Source organism: Diabrotica virgifera, chromosome 7 (genome assembly GCF_917563875.1).
Source record: "Diabrotica virgifera virgifera chromosome 7, PGI_DIABVI_V3a".
In the NCBI taxonomy this organism is placed as follows: domain Eukaryota; kingdom Metazoa; phylum Arthropoda; class Insecta; order Coleoptera; family Chrysomelidae; genus Diabrotica; species Diabrotica virgifera.
In genome coordinates this window covers 77,232,115-77,253,337 of record NC_065449.1, presented here as the reverse complement: position 1 = coordinate 77,253,337, position 21,223 = coordinate 77,232,115, and the positions used below count along the sequence as shown (strand labels likewise).

Genomic DNA, 21,223 nt, shown 5'->3' with positions numbered 1-21,223 from the left:
AGAAAGCGTTGGGAAGACACAGTAAACAGCGACGCACAAGCCATTTTAGAAGTCCGTGTATGGAAAAGAGCAGGCACAGACAAGCAAGGGTGGAGGAAAAAAATAAAGGAGGCCAAGGCTCAATTTGGGCTGTAGTGCCGTAAAAGGAGAAGAAGAAGTCCATGTATTTGTATCAGTACGTTTTACTTTTATCAATTTTTTTATCTCTGTTCTTTGACCTCTTGTCATTTTCCACATTTCCTTTTGCATCCCAAAGAAGTCGTGCTCCATCTCTTTTGAAAATGCTCCCCAAGGTTATGTTTCCTTCCTTCTTGCATTTCATTTAGTGTTAATTCGGTTTAATTCATTTCGTACTCTTTTATATTCTTCACATGTTTGTCTAGTTATTTTGGATTTGTATTCTATCTTCTTTTTTTCTTGGCATTTTATTTTTATTTCTTCACAGAACCTTGGTGTTCTCCTTTCTGTTCGTAATGTTTACTTATCTTAAGTTCTCCAAGTGCCTCCGTTGCTACCATTTTGATGTTATTTCTAATCTTCCTTCAATTTTCTTCTATGTCTTCATCTGGTGTTATGCAGTTTTCATTCAGTACTTTTTGCACTCTTCTCTGGTATAGATCTCTTATTGACAAGTCTCGTACCTTTATGCTTGTTTCACATTTAATAGGGTCTTCTTTCCCGTTTGTTTGTAGCTGTATTCTGATTTTTCCAAGTACTAGGTTGTGATCGCTTCCAATATTAGCTGCACTTCTTATGTCTAGTACTTAGAGGGTTGTATTATTTTTGTTTGTCAATATATAATCAATAACTGATCTGTGCCCTCTTGTATTTTGGAATGTATATTCTTGTTGATGTTTGCGTCTGAAGAATGTATTGTCTGAAATGTATGTATTGTTCGAAATTCATTCTGAGAGTAAAAGCTAATAACTAGTTCTCCATTTTAATTTTGATGCCTTCGTTGAATCGTTGCTTTATTCCTGGTATAATTCTGTTACCCACTCTTGCGTTCATGTCTCCTATAATGTATATTATCTCATTGGCTGGTATTTCGTGGACTGTCTGTTCAAGCTCGTTACTAATCCAAAAATAATTTAGCTCGAAAACTACTCTATTTAAAGAAATAATTTCATTTACATAAGCTGAAACTGTAGATGGTAAATTTAAAGGTATCTTCTGTACATTTTCTAATACTGATCTGAAATTCTAAGAATGCTTATTATCCGTTTTAGAGATACATTTGTTACGTGGTAAGGTTATAAAAGACCTCAAATAGGTGGTTATCCAGTGAAGATGGTACTAAACATGTTGGTTCTTATAGGTCTTGATCCCGCGTATGAAAAAAAAGTTGATTAATAGCAAGTTGAAAATTTGTTAATAGCTTAAGGGTGTCTAGTCGGATAAACTTTGATATATGGGAACACTGGAACAGGGGCAGTTTTAATTGTGGAACAGGTTAAAAATTTGGAACGGTCAGACCACGAAAACGGCACATGTATTTTGTCCGACAGAACAGACTTAAACTCTCCGAACAGAGATTAAACTCTCATGCAAAAATCAGACTGCTATTTATCACCAAATGGGCGTTTTAATGAGTGGAACATGTAGAATATGTCAAATGACAGGAATTATGACAGGTGATAAATAGCAGTCTGATTTTTGCATGAGAGTTTAATCTCTGTTCGGAGAGTTTAAGTCTATTCTGTCGAACAAAATAAATGTGCCGTTTTCGTGGTCTGACCGTTCCAAATTTTTAACCTGTTCCACAATTAAAACTGCCCCTGTTCCAGTATTCCCATATATCAAAGTTTATCCGACTAAACACCCTTAAGCTATTAACAAATTTTAGCTTGCTATTAATCAACTTTTTTTTCATACGCGGGATCCAGACCTAATAGATAACTAATGAAACATTAACGACAAATTATTGAAAAATAATGAAAATGAATATTTTTAGTATTTGGAATATTCAAGGTATTAGAAACAAACGACAAATATCATACAGGAACTGACAAACCAGCATATAGATACACCTATCCTTTCGAAGACAAAGAAAAGAGAAAGGGGCAGTGAAGATGTTAAAGATTATGTACATTTCTACTCCGCAGTAAACAAAACCAAAACACTCAAGCAGGTATATCTATTTTAATTCACAAAAGGTATATGAAGTGTATAAAGATTTGGGAGCCATAATTTAAGAATATTTTAAATTGACAATTTGTTTTAGAGGCAAAGATTGAAAAAAAAAGTCTTCTTCTTAAGAAGTCGTGCTCCATTCAGGAGATGAAAAAGTGAGGCAGCAGTTCCCGATGGAGCGGTAACAATTGTGTTTCGTCTTTTGACGAAAGGGAACTTTAGGGAGCTTCGCTCCCTAAATTCATGACAGCCTATCACTTTCTGTTATATGTGAGGTTATATACATGCATCTGCACAATAAATTGTTTTTTACTTCATAATCATGGTCAAAGACTATGGATTGTTGAAAGATTGTCTGAAGAATCCAACCAAATCACTGTAAAATAGACTATGTATACAGGGTGAGCAGATAAAGGGCCTATTATAAATATCTCGGGAACTAAAGGAAAGAAAATCATGAAAATTGGAATACAGGGGTTTTGAGGTGTAAACTATTTAATGAAAATAATTTGGTCTCTTTGCTACTTCCGGTTATACCGGAAGTTGATTGTAACTTCGATTTTTTAAATGGGACACTCTGTATATTTTTTCATTCTTGGATTCACCTTGATTTCTTCTTTCTTAAAATATACGGTTTTGTAATATTATACAGGGTAGGTTAAAAGATAATTACGTTTTCTTATTAATTTCGTAGCAACACTCACACCCTGTAGGATTGTAGTAGTTTGACATAATAAACTCTATTTATATTCAAATGATTTTTAGTATATTCTGCTATTGTTAAGAATTATTAATATAATTAAATTTTTCATTTTAGTATACAGGGTTGGTCGAAACTCAGAATGAGTATTTTCTGAGTTTTCCTAAATGGAAAACCCTGTATTTTAAAATTGTAATGAAATGTTTGTTTATGGTACTTTTTAATTTCTTAAGCATTCCCTATACCTAACTGCTTTTATTTGTGAGTTAGTGGTGATTAATGCCAAACAATAATTGCAACACAAAATACGTGAAATTGTATTGGGTTGGCCGTGAAAATATTTAATCATAAGTATTTTTTTGGAAATAAATACATATTAATCTAGACTAATACTTAAAATTGCCAATAATGGTTGATCTATCAAAATACCATCGAAGTTAAGATTGTTGGTGCGATTAACAATTAAGCACAAATTAAAGCAGTTAGGTATACGGAATGCTTACGAAGTAAAAAAGTACCATGAAATATCATTTCATTGCAATACTAAAATATACGGTGTTCTATTTAAGAAAACTCAGAAAATACTCATTCCAAGTTTTGACCCACCCTGTATACTAAAATTAAAAATTGAGCTATACTAATAAATGTTAACAATAGAATACTATATTAAAAAGCATTTGAACATAAATAGAGTTTATTATGTCAAACTACTACAATCCTACAGAGTGTGAATATTGATACGAACTTAATAAGAAAACTTAATTATCTTTTAACCTACCCTGTATAATGTTACAGAACCTTATATTTTAAGAAAGAAAAATCGAGGAGAATCCAAGAATGTAAAAATATACAGGGTATCCCATTTAAAAAAAAGAATGTGTGTGTACTTTGTACGCACGTAAGAAGTTATACTTCTATTATATGATTTAAACGAAATTAATATACTTTTTATTTATATTTTGTTTAAATATTAAACTAATTTATACTTACTACTTCTCAAACATTTTTATTAGAACAGTGCCAAAAATTAAAATAATGAAAGAATAAAACACACACAAACACATTAAACAAGCCACAAATGATGTCTGAACATTAATTGTCGAACATTTTTTTAACTAAATACGTATTTTCTGAAAATACAATTATATAATAAATATACTTACAATCATAAAATTTATTAAAAAAAACAAAAAAGAAAGTTTCTATTGGGACTCGAACCAGCGCTGATAAGATCGGTTGGTATTGGAATTCATTCGCCTTCTCCGCTTAGCCACGGACACTATGTGTCATTATTTACGAAGATCGACTAACTAAACGGATTAAACTTGTGATATTTTGATATTTTGAAAATTGATCAAATTATTTTAATTTTGAATTGAAATGATTTAGAATTGAAAAAATACAACAAAACATAGAGTAAGAAAACAATATATTAGGTGAATATTAATAGAAATTTTGATGGTAATCAAATTATATAAATAAAAGTATTACATACTATGTATTTTGGCAGATCAAATAGGTAGGTTTATACCCATGATACATTAACAATTATTACGTACCTGTTGCTTTTAAAAACTATTTAAAAGTCACTACAATATTATAAACTTTTTTGTTTCTGTCCTCACAACAATAAAACTAATATATTATACATTTGTTTACCTTTACCTTTACCTCCAAACCACAGCTGCCATATCGGATAATTTTTGACATGTCATTTGAACATCCAATTAGAACAAAGTTATAATGCGCATGCGCCCGGCTGATAGGTTTTAACATATAAAAAAATCACCCTCTATCGCCGGTAAAGAAGTATAACTTCAAAAACGAAGCTATAAGCAACTTCCGGTAAAACAGGAAGTACCAAATAGATGAAAATATTTTCATTAAATAGATCAGTCTTCAAAACCCCCTTATTCCAATTTTCGTAATTCAGTTGCCTTTAGATCTCGAGATATTTCTAATAGGCCCTTTATCTGCCTCACCCTGTACCGGGTGTCCACTTATATTTTCCCCCATTTTAACTGCCTATAACTTCTAAACGACCCAAAATAGAAATATGCGGTTTTCGCTGAAATGTTTTATTTTAGTAAAAGTTTTGTCTGAATGGATTGAATTTTTTATATCGCTTTCAAATACGAAAAGAAAAATGGCGGATTTTTGAAAAAGACTTTGTTGACTTTTTTTTAATGGAACACCCAGTATATTTTTTTGTAAATTGAAAGAAAGGTCATTCACCTATCCAGCGATATAAAGTTTTTCAAAATCGGTTGTCAAATCACTGAGTAATTAATTTTTAAAATGAGAGGTGCAACATGAATATCACATACCTAAATAACATAACTAAGCAAATTGATATTATGTTATGTGATTTCCACATTGCATCTCTCATTTTAAAAATTAATTGCTCAGTCATTTGACAACCGATTTTAAAAAAATTTATATCGCTGGATAGGTATATAATCGCTTTTTCAAATTTTTAGGTAAATGAGCATTTTTATATCGTTTTTAAATAAAAAATGGCGGATTTTTGAAAAAAAAAACGTTGTTGACTGTTTTTATTAAATCTCCCAGTATATTTTTTGTAACTTGAAAAAATGGTCATTTACCTATCCAGCGATATAAATTTTTTTAAAATCGGTTATCAAATGACTTAGCAATTAATTTTTAAAATGGGAGATGCAATGTGGAAATCACATACCTAAATAACATAACTAAGCAAATTGATATTATGTTATGTGATTTCCACATTGCATCTCTCATTTTAAAAATTAATTGGTCAGTCATTTGACAACCGATTTTAAAAAAATTTATATCACTCGATAGGTATATAATCGTTTTTTCAAATTTTTAAGTAAATGACCATTTTTTATATCGTTTTTAAATAAAAAATGGCGGATTATTGAAAAAAAAACGTTGTTGACTGTTTTTATTAAAACTCCCAGTATATTTTTTTGCAACTTGAAAACATGATCATTTACCTATCCAGCGATATAAATTTTTTTAAAATCGGTTGTCAAATGACTGAGCAATTAATTTTTAAAATGAGAGATGCAATGTGGAAATCACTTAACATAAGATCAATTTGCTTATTTATGTTATTTAGGTATGTAATATCCACATTGCACCCCTCATTTTAAAAATTATTTACTCAGTGATTTGACAACCGATTTTGAAAAATATTACATCGCTGGATAGGTGAATGACCTTTCTTTCAATTTACAAAAAATATATTGGGTGTTCGATTAAAAAAAAGTCAACAAAGTTTTTTTCAGAAATCCGCCATTTTTCTTTTCGTATTTGAAAGCGATATAAAAAATTCAATCCATTCATACAAAACTTTTACTAAAATAAAACATTTCAGCGAAAACCGCATATTTCTATCTTGAGCCGTTTAGAAGTTATAGGCAGTTAAAATGGGGGAAAATATAAGTGGACACCCGGTATAACTACAACCACACTATAGCAGGACACTACACCTACACGGAGTCCAAAATGTCACAAATAATAAAATATGTACCTTTCAGACTAATTGTAGCAGCACGGGTTCTCTTTGAAGAAAACTGTTGCTGCTAGATGTAACACAGCATTTAGCATACAACGTAATATGTATTATAAGCACATAATATTATTTGTTCCAAAAACTAGCAGCAATCGATAACAATTCCAACATTATGCTAGTCAATTTCGATATCATCAGGCTTTTCATTATTGTGACATTGGAGAAAAGTTCAAAGATAATAAAAATTGAATAAGAGGGATGATACAAAACAAAAGCAAATTGAATCTGGCAGTGGTTAACCGCTCACTCAACTTTAACGTACCCTAACCTAACAATATTGAAAGAAGGAAACAACAAAACAAGTGCATATCTGATATAGCTGGTAATAGAGGTTTTAAAAAAAATCGTAACAAAATTCTATATTTTTTAAACTAGGAAAAAGTATTGTAGTATGCCCTGAGGACTCTATTAAATTTTTTTGATTGCAAAATTTGCCGTTAAATCTTTTAATGACTTCAAAATTTGGGAAGTTGTTAATCCAAATGGGTCACATTGTGTTCAGGTAACTACGCGTATATACTTTATTACTGCAATGGTTTTCTCTACTACTACTCTGGGTCAATTACGAAAAAACAAGGAAAAGTTATTTACTCACAATCGGTTAGTAATTTATGGATTTCTAACCTTTGAAGTAATCAGGAAGCGACTTATTACTTACTTTACTTTCCCAGCTAGCCGGGAAAGTACTTTCCCGGCTAGCATCTGTCACTTTTCTACCTGCAAATGTCAATGTCATTTTTGATTAAAAGATGGTTTAGAAAGAATAGAATTCACTCAACATTTATTTAATTAAGAAACAACAACAATAACAAAAAGAAAATTATTCGGAATTATAAATATTAATAGTTATATTGGAATTATGATTACTATTAACTATTATTAAACTTGTTTTGTTACCTAGCAACGATCTCACAGGTTACTTAAAATAATTCATCTTATCACATAATGAAAATGGATACAGATATTTGAAACGAAATTATCATTGGTAGATTGTGAGTATTAGAAATCCATAAACTACTAACCGATTGTGAGTAAAATAGTATACAAACCTCGCGATTTCTAGCCTCGCGTCTGTAGTTTACCTCAGTGCTTCGCACCTCGGTAAACTACCTTGCCGCTCGGCTGAAATAGAATATTTTCCCGCTAGGTATGTAATATACTATTACTAGATTATAGCTGGAATCGAATTTTAAGATTGTATACAGTAAAACCTGCCAGTAACGGCCATTAAAAATAAAAGAACTATTGGCGATATAAAAAGGTGGCCAGTATTGCCAGTTTTTGTAGTCTACATATAATTGGTTTAGGGTATTTTTAAACTGGCCGTTAGTACAGGTGGCCGGTAACACAGGTTTTACTGTATTGTATACCTAATATATTATTAGTAGTCTCGGTGGCAAAATTAACAGAAATGTGTTTAATTGATGGATTCGACCGTTACTTGATGGAAGTTCATTTTATTTAACAATAAATTCTATACTTCCACAAAATTTATTACAACTATGTGACTACAGCTGTTTTGGCAGAGTGCCTTTCTCAAGTGATTTAGTTTCAGTCTGGGCTGATTATCGGAGAATAGGCCATTTTTGGGAAAAGTTATTTACCAGCAATTTTATTGCTGGAATCGAAGCTTATGATTATATTTATTAATAATATAGGTATGCAAAATCCGCAGATAGTGTGCTACTTTTTTATAAACAAAATGGCGCCCGAAAATCGTGTTTTTTTTCAATTATTGCTCTATAACTCCGAAGATTTTAACTTTACAACAAAAAAGCTCAAATAAAAATTCACCAAATTAAATTCTGCATCGAGATATGGTTTTCCCGATCTGCTCCGACGAAAATGTTCCTCGGAAATTGCGGGTTTTCCCAACAAAATCTTTAATTTTCAAATAAAGTTTTAGGTAAGTAATTATCTACCAATAATTAAATAATTTGGTGACTTACAAGCCTTCTTGGTGTAGAGTATAGTTCCAGAAGCTGGTGAAAATTGAACGAATATTTTAGCAACAATTTAATTGTTAATTAATAATTTACGGTCGCAATAATAACCAAAATAATTATGATACACTGATCAAACTTTGAAATCTTATAAAGATGAGATGCCTATTTAACATTTTGTCGACAAAATATAAATTTTTTATTTTTTTGCATAATCTTTAAATGTTTAAAAAAATAGTTATAAACAAATTAACGTTTCTCAGAAAGTTTTTAATATATTCTAATTTTAAAAAATAGCTAAAATGCGTATTTCAAATTTCTTGAAAATGAATGCTTTAAAACTTTTTTGCAACCATTTGCAAAAAAGTTATGAAACATCAAAGTAAACATACGATTGCTACGTTGTTTATAATTTTTTTAATTCTTTCAAAGCGTAAAAGTGAGTTTAAAGTACAAGCTAATTATTTACAAAAAATTATTGATTATTAGTTTATTGGTTATATTTTAATTAAAGATTATAAATATATTTTTTTGTAATTTACACGCGCGAAAGTAGACTAATACAGTACTGTAGCTAAAATTTTCACTCGAAGCGACGTACACTTAATAAATGAAAGTATAGTATTATGTATGCTGCGTGTCAGTCGCTTCGAGTGAACATTTTAGCTCCGGCTCTGTATCAAGCATACTTTCGCCCTAAAAATTACAAAAAAAGTATTTTTAATCTTTGATTAAAATATAACCATTGAACTAATATTTGATATTCTTTGTGAGTACTTAGATTGTACCACAGACTCACTTTTAAGCTTTGAAACAATTAAAACAAATTATAAGCAACGGAGTAATCGTATATTTATTTTGCTGTTTCATAACTTTTTTGCAAATGGTTGGAAAAAATTTTTAAAGCATTCATTTTCAAGACATTTGAAATACGCATTTTAAGTATTTTTTAAAATTAGAATATAATAATAACTATTTTTTTAACATTTAAAGATTATGCAAAAAAATTAAACATTTATATTTTGTCGACAAAACATTAAATAGGCATTACATCTTTATAATCTTTCTAAGTTTGATCAATATGTCATGATTATTTTGGTTGTTATTGCGACTGTAAATTGTTAATTAACAACTGAATTGTTGCTAAAATATTCGTTTAATTTTCACCGGCTTTTGCAGCTATAATCTATACCAAGAAAGCTTTTATTCCACCAAGTTATTTAATTATTGATAAATAATTACTTGCCCAAAAAATTTATTTGAAAATTTGAGATTTTGTTGGGAAACCCACATTTTCCGAGGAAAATTTTCGTTGGAACAAATCGGAAAAAACTTGCCTCTATGTAGAATTAAATTGGGGTGAATTTTTATTTGAATGTTTTTTTTTTGTACAGTTAAAATCTTCGGAGTTATAGACCAATAATTGAAAAAACACGATTTGGGGGCGCCATTTCGTTAATAAAAAAAGTAGCACACTATCTGCGGCCTTTGCATACCTATATTATTAATATATAGGATCATAATATTCGATTCCAGCAATCAAATTGCTGGTAAATAACCTTTCTTTGTACTTTACTAATTAGACCAGCGTAATATACCTATTTTTTTTTTCAAAATTTAAAGATTATGCAAAAAAACGAAAAATTTTTATTTTGTCGATAAAATATTAAATAAACATCTCATCTTTATAATCTTGATAAGTTTGATCATGAATATTTTGGTTATTATTGCGATCGTAAATTGTCAATTAACAATTGAATTGTTGCTAAAATATTCGTTTAATTTTCACCGGCTTCTGGAATTACAATCTATACCAAGAAAGCTTTGATGTCACTAAGTTATTTAATTATTGATTAATAATTACTGACCTAAAACTTTACTTGAAAATTAGAATTTTTGTTGGGAAACCCCGCATTTTCCGAGGAAAATTTTCGTCGGAGCAAATCGGAAAAAACATATCTCTATGCAGAATTTAATTGCGGTCAATTTTTATTTGAGTGTTTTTTTTGTAAAGTTAAAATCTTCGAAGTTATATAGCAATAATTGAAAAAAATACGATTTTTCGGCGCCATTTTTTTTATAAAAAAGTAGCACACTATCTGCGGACTTTGCATACCTATATTATTAATATATAGGATCTTAGGATTTAAGTCGATTCAAGCAATAAAATTGCTGGTAAATAACTTTTCCGTGAATTTTGCTAATTAGCTCAGAGTATTTACTATGTGTTTGCCTTTTTAATAGGTATGGGAAAAACCCACCGGTTTTAACCTAAAACCGGTTTTTTTACTTCGCAATAACCGGTTTTACCGGTTGTTTTTTGTCCCGGATATAACCGGTTTTTTCTTTTTAAAGTAAAAACCGGTCATTGGGTTTTTACCGTGATTAGGATTAGATTAGGTATTATTTTCGATCCCAATCATAATTATTATTCTTAAGTAATTATTCCAAACAAAACCATAATTCAAATTTTATTTTATAAATTCAGAATCAAACTGAAAGTGCAAACTCACATCAGCAAGAAACAATTAAGTTTTATTATAATATTTCATTGAAAAGGTATTTGTAATCATAATATTTACATAAGAAGTGATCTGGTTGAAGTAGACGCAAACATCATCTATTTTTCACAATTGACTCTTGACATTGAAAGTGGGTGAATGACTTTTTCTGATTACCAAAAATAATGTTCGGACTATGAATATCGAATTACCGATTACGAATACGAATCTCCAAGGATTTCTCTACGTTTTCAAAATGATACACCCATACAGGAAGCATTAAATGAGTTAAAATGTACCTATTATACAACTTTACAAACGTGTTAAAAGAATTACATGATAATTTTTTTTGATGGTAGTGAAAATAAAAGGTAAATTGCAATATCCAATTTATTTTTAAGTAAAATATTTATGTTGATATTATTTTTTTTTAATCCCATTTGAAAGAGTCTGGGAATATTATTGCAACATGTATATATTAATCTTACGCTATATTATATTTAATAATAATCAATAAATATAATATAACAATAATAATATATTAAATAAATATAATAATTAATCGAATAAAATGGTTTTATTAAAAATTGTGTTTTATTTATATTGATGTTGATGTTCTTTCAATAGTACTAATTTTGATCATTTTGATATCGAGTATCGAGTCGAGTGGAGTATCGCAACGTAAAGTGCATTGTAAATGAAATATTGTAACTTATTGGATTAAAAGAACCAAAAACCGGTTTTTGCAAAAACCGGTTTTTTTGGCCGGTTATAAAAGCCAGGTTAAACCGTAAGCAAAAAAACCGGTATAACCGAAAACCGGTGTTTTGTCAAAAACCGCCATCCCTACTTTTTAAAGTCTTTAACTGAAGAGGTTGAGGAGTGGGGAGCTGTTTGTCTCTAGTTGGTCATTCAGAATTATATCTTTATTTTTCAATTTATTTCGGAAGTTATTTTTAAATTAATAATTTGTTATTATCTCATAATATTATTATTGATATCATCGTATTTTTAGTCTGGGCTAATTATCTAAGAATAAGTCATTATTGAGAAAAGTTATTTAGCAGTTGTTTTATTGCGAGAACCAAACTATTTGTTAAATTTTTGCAGCTTCTGGAAATATAATCTACTACACAAAAGCTTTTTTGTCACTAAGTTATTTAATTATTAATAAATAATTACTTCCCTAAAAATTTTTAAAGTTTAAAATAAAGGAAATCGGGAAAAAATACCTCTGTTCAGAATTAAATTACGGTGAATTTTAATTCATTTATTTTTGGTTAAAGTTAAAATCATCGAAGTTAGCAGAAAAAAAGCAGATATCAGAGCGTTTATTTGTTAATAAACAGACACATTTCTCCAACAATAAAACATTGAAAAACGTTTGTTTTCTATACTTCCACAAAATTTATTACAACTATGTGACTACAGCTGTTTCGGCAGAGTGCCTTTCTCAAATGATTTAGTTTACTATGTGTTTGCCTTTTTAAAGTCTTTAACTGAAGAGGTTGAAGAGTGGGGAACTGTTTGTCTCGAGTTGGTCATTCAGAATTATATCTTTATTTTTTAATTTATTAATTTCCATAGATTCTAATAAAGATAGATTAAGGCCTTTATTTTGAATATGCAGAATTTGAAACTGTTCATTAAAAGAATGATTATGATCTGGAAGGTGAAGTGCGTATTTAGACGTGTCTGTTTTTCTATTGTTGAAAGCCCTTTTGTGTTCTGTTTTCCGTTTGTCAAAGGTTCTACCAGTTTGACCGATGTAAGTTTTCGGACAGTCACCACAAGTTAGTTTGTAAACATCACTCTGTAGTTGTTTCCTCCCTCGGCTCTTATTGTTCTTAATATATTTGCTTAAGTTGTTGTCAGTTCTGAATGCTGGTGTTATTCCTTTCTGTTTTATGTATCTGGCTATTTTTGTTGTTATCTTGCCAGTATATGATACAGCAGAAGGTACTGGGTTCTTTCTGTGGTGGTGGATAAACTAATTCCAGGGCTTTCTTATGGAGTTTTTGGTTTAAAATTTTGTTATTTGTTTGTTCGTTATAGCCATTGTTTACTGCTATTTGTTTAATGATGTTCAGTTCTATCTCGAAGTTATTTTTTGACATGGGAATTTCTGTCAGTCTATGTATCATGCTATGGCAGGCTGCTAATTTGTGTTGTGTAGGATGAGATGATGAATTGTGTATAGTTGTATCAGTACGGGTAGGTTTATGATATACGGAGAACTCATTTTTGTTGTGTAGTCTGGTAATTGTTACATCTAGAAAGTTTATGGACTTATTCTGTTCTGTTTCTATTGTAAACTCAATATTACTATGAAGTGAATTAATGTATGATAGAAATTGGTCAAGTTGCCTGTTAATTCCTGTAAAGCATACTAGTATATCATCCACGTGTCTCCACCAATATAAGAACTGTTTAAATACGGGATGTTTAGAAATTGTGGTTTCAAACTGGTTCATGAATATCTGATAGCAATGGGCTTAGAGGATTACCCATAATAAGTCCTGCACTGTTGTTTGTGTATAATTGATTATTGAATTCAAAATAGTCTTGATTTATGCAAATTTAAGAAGGTGTAAAATTTCGGATGCAATGATCGTATTTGTACTATTATGGCCTAAAAGATTTTTAACTAAAACAAAATTTCTGTTGGAGGAACACTAGGAAAAAGATTTTTTACGTCAAATGAAATTAGTCTCAACAAAAACTAGGCCCAACAACTCCAGACTAATTTCATTTGACGTAAAAAATCTTTTTTCCAGTTCTCTCCAACAGAAACTTTTGTTTTAGTTAAAAATCTTTTAGACCATAATAGTACAAATCCGATAATTGCATCTGAAATTTTACACCTTCTTAAAGTTTGCATAAATCAAGACTATTTGGAATTCAATAACCAAATATACACAAACAACAGTGCAGGACTTATTATGGGTAATCCACTAAACCCATTGCTATCAGATATATTCATGAACCAGCTTGAAACAACGATTTCTAAACATCCCGTATTTAAACCGTTCTTATATTGGTGGAGATACGTGGATGATATACTAGTATGCTTTACAGGAACTAACAGGCAACTTGACCAATTTCTATCATACATTAATTCACTTCATAGTAATATTGAGTTTACAATAGAAACAGAACAGAATAAGTCCATAAACTTTCTAGATGTAACAATTACCAGACTACACAACACACATGAGTTCTCCGTATATCATAAACCTACCCGTACTGATACAATTATACACAATTCATCATCCCATCCTACACAACACAAATTAGCAGCCTACCATAGCATGATACATAGACTGATAGAAATTCCCATGTCAAAAATAACTTCGAGATAAAACTGAACATCATTAAACAAATAGCAGTGAACAATGGCTATAGCGAACAAAAGATTAACAAAATATTAAACCAAAAACTTCATAAGAAAGCCCTAAAATTAGTTTATCCACCACCACAGAAAGAACCCAGTACCTTCTGCTCTATCACATATACTGGCAAGATAACAACAAAAATAGCCAGATATATAAAAAAGAAAGGAATAACACCAGCTTTCAGAACTAACAACAACTTAAGCAAATATATTAAGAACAATAAGAGCCGAGGGAGAAAACAACTACAGAGTGGTGTTTACAAACTAACTTGTGGTGACTGTCCGAAAACTTACATAGGTCAAACTGGTAGAACCTTTGACAAACGGATAGCAGAATACAAAAGGGCTTTCAACAATAGAAAAACAGACACGTCTACATACGCACTTCAAACAACATTCTAGATCATAATCATTCTTTTAATGAACAGTTTCAAATTTTGCATATTCAAAATAAAGGCCTTAAGGTATCTTTATTAGAATCTATGGAAATTAATGATTTGAAAAATAAAGATATAATTCTGAATGACCAACTCGAGACAAACAGCTCCCCACTCTTCAACCTCTCCAGTTAAACACTTTAAAAAGGCAAACACATAGTAAACTAAATCACTTGAGAAAGGCACTCTGCCGAAACAGCTGTAGTCACATAGTTGTAATAAATTTTGTGGAAGTATAGAAAACAAACGTTTTCAGTGTTTTACTGTTAAAAAAATGTGTTTGTTTATTAACAAATAAACGCTCCGAAATCTGCTTTTTTCCATTTATTGCTTTGTAACTTCGATGATTTTAACTTTAACCAAAAATAAATGAATTAAAATTCACCGTAATTTAATTCTGAACAGAGGGATTTTTCCCGATTTCCTTTATTTTAAACTTTAAAAATTTTTAGGAAAGTAATTATTTATTAATAATTAAATAACTTAGTGACAAAAAAGCTTTTGTGTAGTAGATTATATTTCCAGAAGCTGCAAAAATTTAACAAATAGTTTGGTTCTCGCAATAAAATAACTGCTAAATAACTTTTCCCAAAATGGCTTATTTTTAGATAATTAGCCCAGACTATAAATACGATGATATCAATAATAATAATAATATTATGAGATAATAACAAACCATTAATTTACAAATAGTTTCCCAAATGAATTTATGGGAGAACATAAAAAAATAAAAGCCATAATTTTATTACTCATTTGGAAAAAAGTTTAACCTCAAAATCTTCAACTAAGTTTTCATATAAAACTCTTGACAAAGAAAATTTGTTACCAGACGCATGGTAACTTAAGTTATAATTTCTTAAGGCTATAACTTTTGGAGACTAATTGATTGATAACCTTCGTAATATTCTACTCACACGTAAACACGTCTAAAATAAATTCAAAAATTATACGGCATACGTCGTGTCGACTTTAACTCACCCTTTTTACTTGCATGGAAGCTGTCGTCTCGAGGAACATACTGGATGTCATACACGAGTGATGTATACGGAAGCAACGTTTTGTCTTTGTTGATTTTGTTAACAGCATATTTGAAAGCCAACTCGTTGGGGCCATTTTTCTCGTCCTCTGTAAAAATTGCACCTGAAAATGAAAACGATACATCAATTAAACTTGTCATAAATATAAAACTTGTCGTATAGACAGGGTAATAGGCCTGGATTTGGCGTACCAAAAAAAAGTTTATTAATAGCAAGCTGAAAATTTGTTAATAGCTTAACGGTGTCTAGTCGGACAAACTTTGATGTAAGGGAACACTGGAACAGGGGAAGTTTTAATTGTGGAACAGGTTACAGGTTTTGAATGTCAGACTACGAAAACGTCCCATGTATTTTGTCGGACCGAACTTTCAATTGATTTGATAACCTTATTAATATTGACTGTAGACTAAAACTACTTTGGGATTTATAAAGCTAGTATTTTTACACGGATTTTCAAAAAAAAAACTCTTCGCCTAGGTTAATTATGGTCCAAGTTAGCAACTTTTTTTATTTAACTCACAGCTATTTTGGTTATAACATTTAAGCAACCTAACTAGAGCCATTTTGAAGTTCAAGGAATATAGATTATGTGTAAAAGTTTGAGTAAACGTTGAACTCCAATAGAGTGGCTAATAAAGCTTTAAAAATGACGTCCTAACGAAATTGATTCGTGGTAGGCGGAGGGGAATTATTAAAATCCGTGCACTCAAAAAATGAAATTGATTCTTCAAACATATACTGCGATTAATATATCTGTAGCTTGATGATGGACTCTGATCATAATTTTTTAATTTTTATGTATTCGTAGTCTTGTAGGGAATGTTGTGTACACATATCCCCACCTAACATTACAAAATGTTAGGGGGAACCCCCCTTATCACTCAGGGATATGAAAAAAAGATTACGACCGATTCTAAGATCTAACGAATATATATATATATATATATATATATATATATATACATCCTACTATCAATTTGGCATCGATACATTATGCATTTACCATCGATTTGGCATCGTCTTGCAAAGTGGCATCTGTATATCGATGCCACTTTACACTACCTTAATAACTTTATTCCTGTACTTGCTACCAGAAGTCTAATCAGCTCGGTAGTTAGAGATTTGATTCCTTGATGTTACTTTAATATATCAGCTTTCCTTGTTTACCTCTTACTAAGTTATATAAGTTTATTCCATAAAATGTTTGAGTCCAAAATGATCGTACAGTGAAAATATTATATACATTTAGTTCAGTGTTTTACCGTTTTGTCGCTGCCGTTATATACATGAAAACGTATATCCCACTTTCATTATCAATCATTTTGGCATCAGAAATTTGGCATCACTGTTGAATACAATATTATTCACAACGAAAAATAGACAATTTGAGAATGTATATATTATTTTCATAAAGAAATCAGTCTGGCATCATGTTTTATTGTTTTCACCCAATTTTGAAAAAATGTGAAAACTTTGTATTATCCACGTCCGTCTGTCCGTCTGTCTGTAACCACAACTCCTCCGTCAATATACCAGCTAGAATGACAAATGAGGTATCAAATGAAAGCTGATAATCCAAGGATGGTACTAAAGGTGAGATATTTGACCTTGGCGGTCTGTCCGTCGGTCTTTACGACCGCGAATATAACTCCTCCATCATTATACCAGGTAGAATGACAAATGAGGTGTCAAATGAAAGCATATAATCCAAGGATGGTACTAACGGTGAGATATTTGACCTAGGCTGTCTTTCCGTCGGTCCCTCCGTCATTATACCAGGTAGAATGACAAATGAGGTGTCAAAAGAAAGCTTATAATACAAGGATGGTACTAAAGGTGAGATATTTGACTTAGGCGGTCTGTGACTCGGTCCCTCCGACCGCGAATATAACTTATCCGTCATTATACCAGGTAGAATGACAAATGAGGTGTCAAATGAAAGCTGATAATCCTAGGATGGTACTAAAGGTGAGATATTTGACCTAGGCTGTCTTTCCGTCGGTCCCTCCGACCGCGAATATAACTCCTCCGTCATTATACCAGGTAGAATGACAAATGAGGTGTCAAAAGAAAGCTTATAATACAAGTATGGTACTAAAGGTGAGATATTTAACTTAGGCGATCTGTGCGCCGGTCCCTCCGACCGCCAATATAACTCCTCCATCATTATACCAGGTAGAATGACAAATGAGGTGTCAAATGAAAGCTTATATTCCAAGGATGGTAATAAAGGTGAGATATTTGACCTAGGCTGTCTTTCCGACGGTCCGTACGACCGGGAATATAACTCCTCCGTCATTATACCATGTAGAATGAGAAATGAGGTGTCAAATGAAGGCTGATATTCCAAGGATGGTACTAAAGGTGAGATATTTGACCTACATGGTCTGTCCGTCGGTCCGTCCGACCGCGAGTATAACTCCTCAATCATACCAGGTAGAATGATAAATGAGGTGTCAAATGAAAGCTTATAATCCAAGGATGGTACTAAAGGTGAGATATTTGGCCTAGGCAATCTTTCTGTCGGTCCGTACGACCGCGAATATAACTTCTCCGTCATTATACCAGGTAGAATGACAAATGAGGTGTCAAATGAAAGCTTATATTCCAAGGATGGTACTAAAGGTGAGATATTTGACCCAGGCTGTCTTTCCGTCGGTCCGTACGACCGCGCATATAACCCCTCCGTCGTTATACCAGGTAGAATGACAAATGAGGTGTCAAATGAAAGCTGATAATCCAATGATAGTACTACAGGTGAGCGATTTGACCTAGGCTGTCTTTCCGCCGGTCCGTACGACCGCGACTATAACTTCTGCGTCTTTATACCAAGTAGAATGACAAATGAGGTGTCAAATGAAAGCTGATAATCCAATGATGGTACTACAGGTGAGCGATTTGACCTAAGCTGTCTTTCCGCCGGTCCGTACGACCGCGACTATAACTTCTGCGTCTTTATACCAAGTAGAATGATAAATAAGGTGTCAAATGAAAGCTTATAATCCAAGGATGGTACTAAAAGTGAGATATTTGGCCTAGACAATCTTTCTGTCGGTCCGTACGACCGCGAATATAACTTCTCCGTCATTATACCAGGTAGAACGACAAATAAGGTGTCAAATGTAAGCTGGTAATACAAGGATGGTACTAAAGGTGAGATATTTGACCTAGGCGGTCTGTCGGTGGGTCCGTCCGACCGCGAATGTAACTCCTCTATCATTATACCAGCTATAATAATAAATGAGGTGTCAAATGAAAGCTTATAATCCAAGGATGGTACTAAAGGTGAGATATTTGAGCTGGGTACTCTTTCTGTCGGTCCGTACGACCGCCAATATAACTCCTCCGCCATTATACCGGGTAGAATGACAAATGAGGTGTCAAATAAAAGGTTGTGGGTGAAAACCTAGGACTTACGAAGTCCAATTTAAAAATAGGGCATATCAGAGATATGCCTTAGACATCATAGAAGACAATGACACAGAAAAATCAAACAAGCAATATGTCAAAAGGGCCTTAGTTATGTATCTTCGGTCCTGTTGGTCCAATCGTGATGTATAGCACCTCAAATGATAGGATTTGACAAACAGAATACAATGAGAGAAAAATCAAATACAACCTCATGTCAAAAGGGCCTTAGTCGCGTATCTTCGGTCCTATAAGACCAATCGTGACGTACGGCATCTCAAATAATAGGACGTGACAAATAAAATACAATGACACAGAAAAATCAAATACAGCAACAAGTCAAAAGGGCCCTAGTTATGTATATCTAGTCCTATTGGTCCAATTGTGACGTACAGCAGCTCAAATGGTAGGGTTTAATGAACAGAATACAATGACACAGAAAAATCAAATACAGCAATATGTCAAAAGGGCCTTATTTACGTATCTTCGCTCCTATTGGTCCAATCGTGGCGTACAGCACCTAAAATAACTGGATTTGACTAATATAATACAATGACGTATGAAAATCAATTACAGCATCATGTCAAAAGGGCCTTAGTCTTGTATCTACGGTTCTATTGGTTGAATCGTGACGTACAGCGTCTGAAATGATGGGATTTAACTGGCAGAATAAGATGGTGTAGACAAATAAAAATGACGGCATGTAATAACACTTTAAAATTGTAGAAATAAAATGGATTAACACACATGGTATGACATATTAGGTGAGAGTATTTAACAAATAGAATACGATTACATACGTCCAGTTTTTGACAAGCGACTTCTCTACATATGATAAACGCGAAAGGGCCCCAACGTTCACTGCTCGACATAGGCCTCCCGTTCACTGCATATACCCACTGCTTTCTGACGCTGTGACTTGAGAGGATAGGATTTAACGAATAGAACGACAAAGAAGACTAAACAAGGCAGCTCACGGGAAAAACACAACTGTCCGTTTTATACTCTACAGGGAAGCATCAAATATTCAACGTAAGAATATATTAGAGTATAACGGTATGATAAATCTTTTTCTTCTTTTTTTCATTTAGTGCATTCCGTACGTTTTTTAAACATAATCAGGAGAAGTTGTTGAATTTCTGAAGTCTATAAAAGAATTTCTTAACAAACCTTTTTTTAATTGTGTTATGGATTATTTTTAAGAATGTGTTTAAAAGACAGTTCGCAGGCTTATTGTTCAATGGTCTTATCACTTTCAAGCGCCTGTCTTTTTTGTAGGACTATTAATTGTTACTTGTGATTTCAACCATTCTAGCGGGGCAATGCCTTTTCTATAACTGAAATGAATATTGTTATCCATTTAATTTTTTTCCTCAATTAATTGAATGCCTCCTACTGGTGTTTGGTCTAAGCTTACCGCTTTTCCCCATTTAAGCTAAACTGCTCGTCAAAAGTTAGGGATATAGAAAATTATGCTCATTTTCATAGCTAATTTTTTCGAGAACAGATTAACGGATTCCACTATTTTTTTTTAATATTTTAGATTTTTCTTTAGTGTTTACACAGTTGTGCAAAGGTTTACACAAACTTCTTTTTTGTACTTATACCGAGTGGTAGGTATAAGTACAGAAAAGAAGTTTGAGTAAACCTCTTGATAGGTATTAGTTACGTATCTTCACTCCCATTGGTCCCAACGTGTCGTACGGCGGCTCAAATCATTGGAATCAGCCAACAGAATACAATGACTAGGGAGCGGATTTATATGCGATCAATTTTGATGAAATATTCGCATATATATGCGGTAAAAAATTACGAAATATGCGCAAGATATGCACAAAAATTCAAAAAATGCGCATTTCGGGAAACCACAAATTTTCTGTCTTATTTAGTAATCTTATTTATTATTTTTCAAATAAAATCATTTTTTATATATGCAATTTATTCACAGTTTTTACAAAAACTGCTACCAATAGTTACCTATTTAAAATAAAACAACAATATCACTATAAATATATCTTCGATTATAATTCACTACAATGTGTTTTTCCAAATTCTTTACGAGGAAACATATTCTTTGATCAGACAAAATATTTTTATAACTTGAAAAACTC

General features: G+C 31.8%; 1 protein-coding gene across 3 annotated transcripts in view; it reads right to left on the bottom strand.

Moving 5' to 3' along the window:
- Nucleotides 1-21,223, bottom strand: part of LOC114346442 (glutamate receptor ionotropic, kainate 2-like) — a 793,663-nt gene that overhangs the window by 526,958 nt on the left and 245,482 nt on the right. For all 3 annotated transcript variants that reach the window (XM_050656454.1, XM_050656452.1, XM_050656455.1), the window contains exon 3: nucleotides 15,646-15,807. In XM_050656454.1, the coding sequence (XP_050512411.1) occupies nucleotides 15,646-15,807 (162 nt within the window). The remainder of the gene's footprint in view (nucleotides 1-15,645; nucleotides 15,808-21,223) is intronic.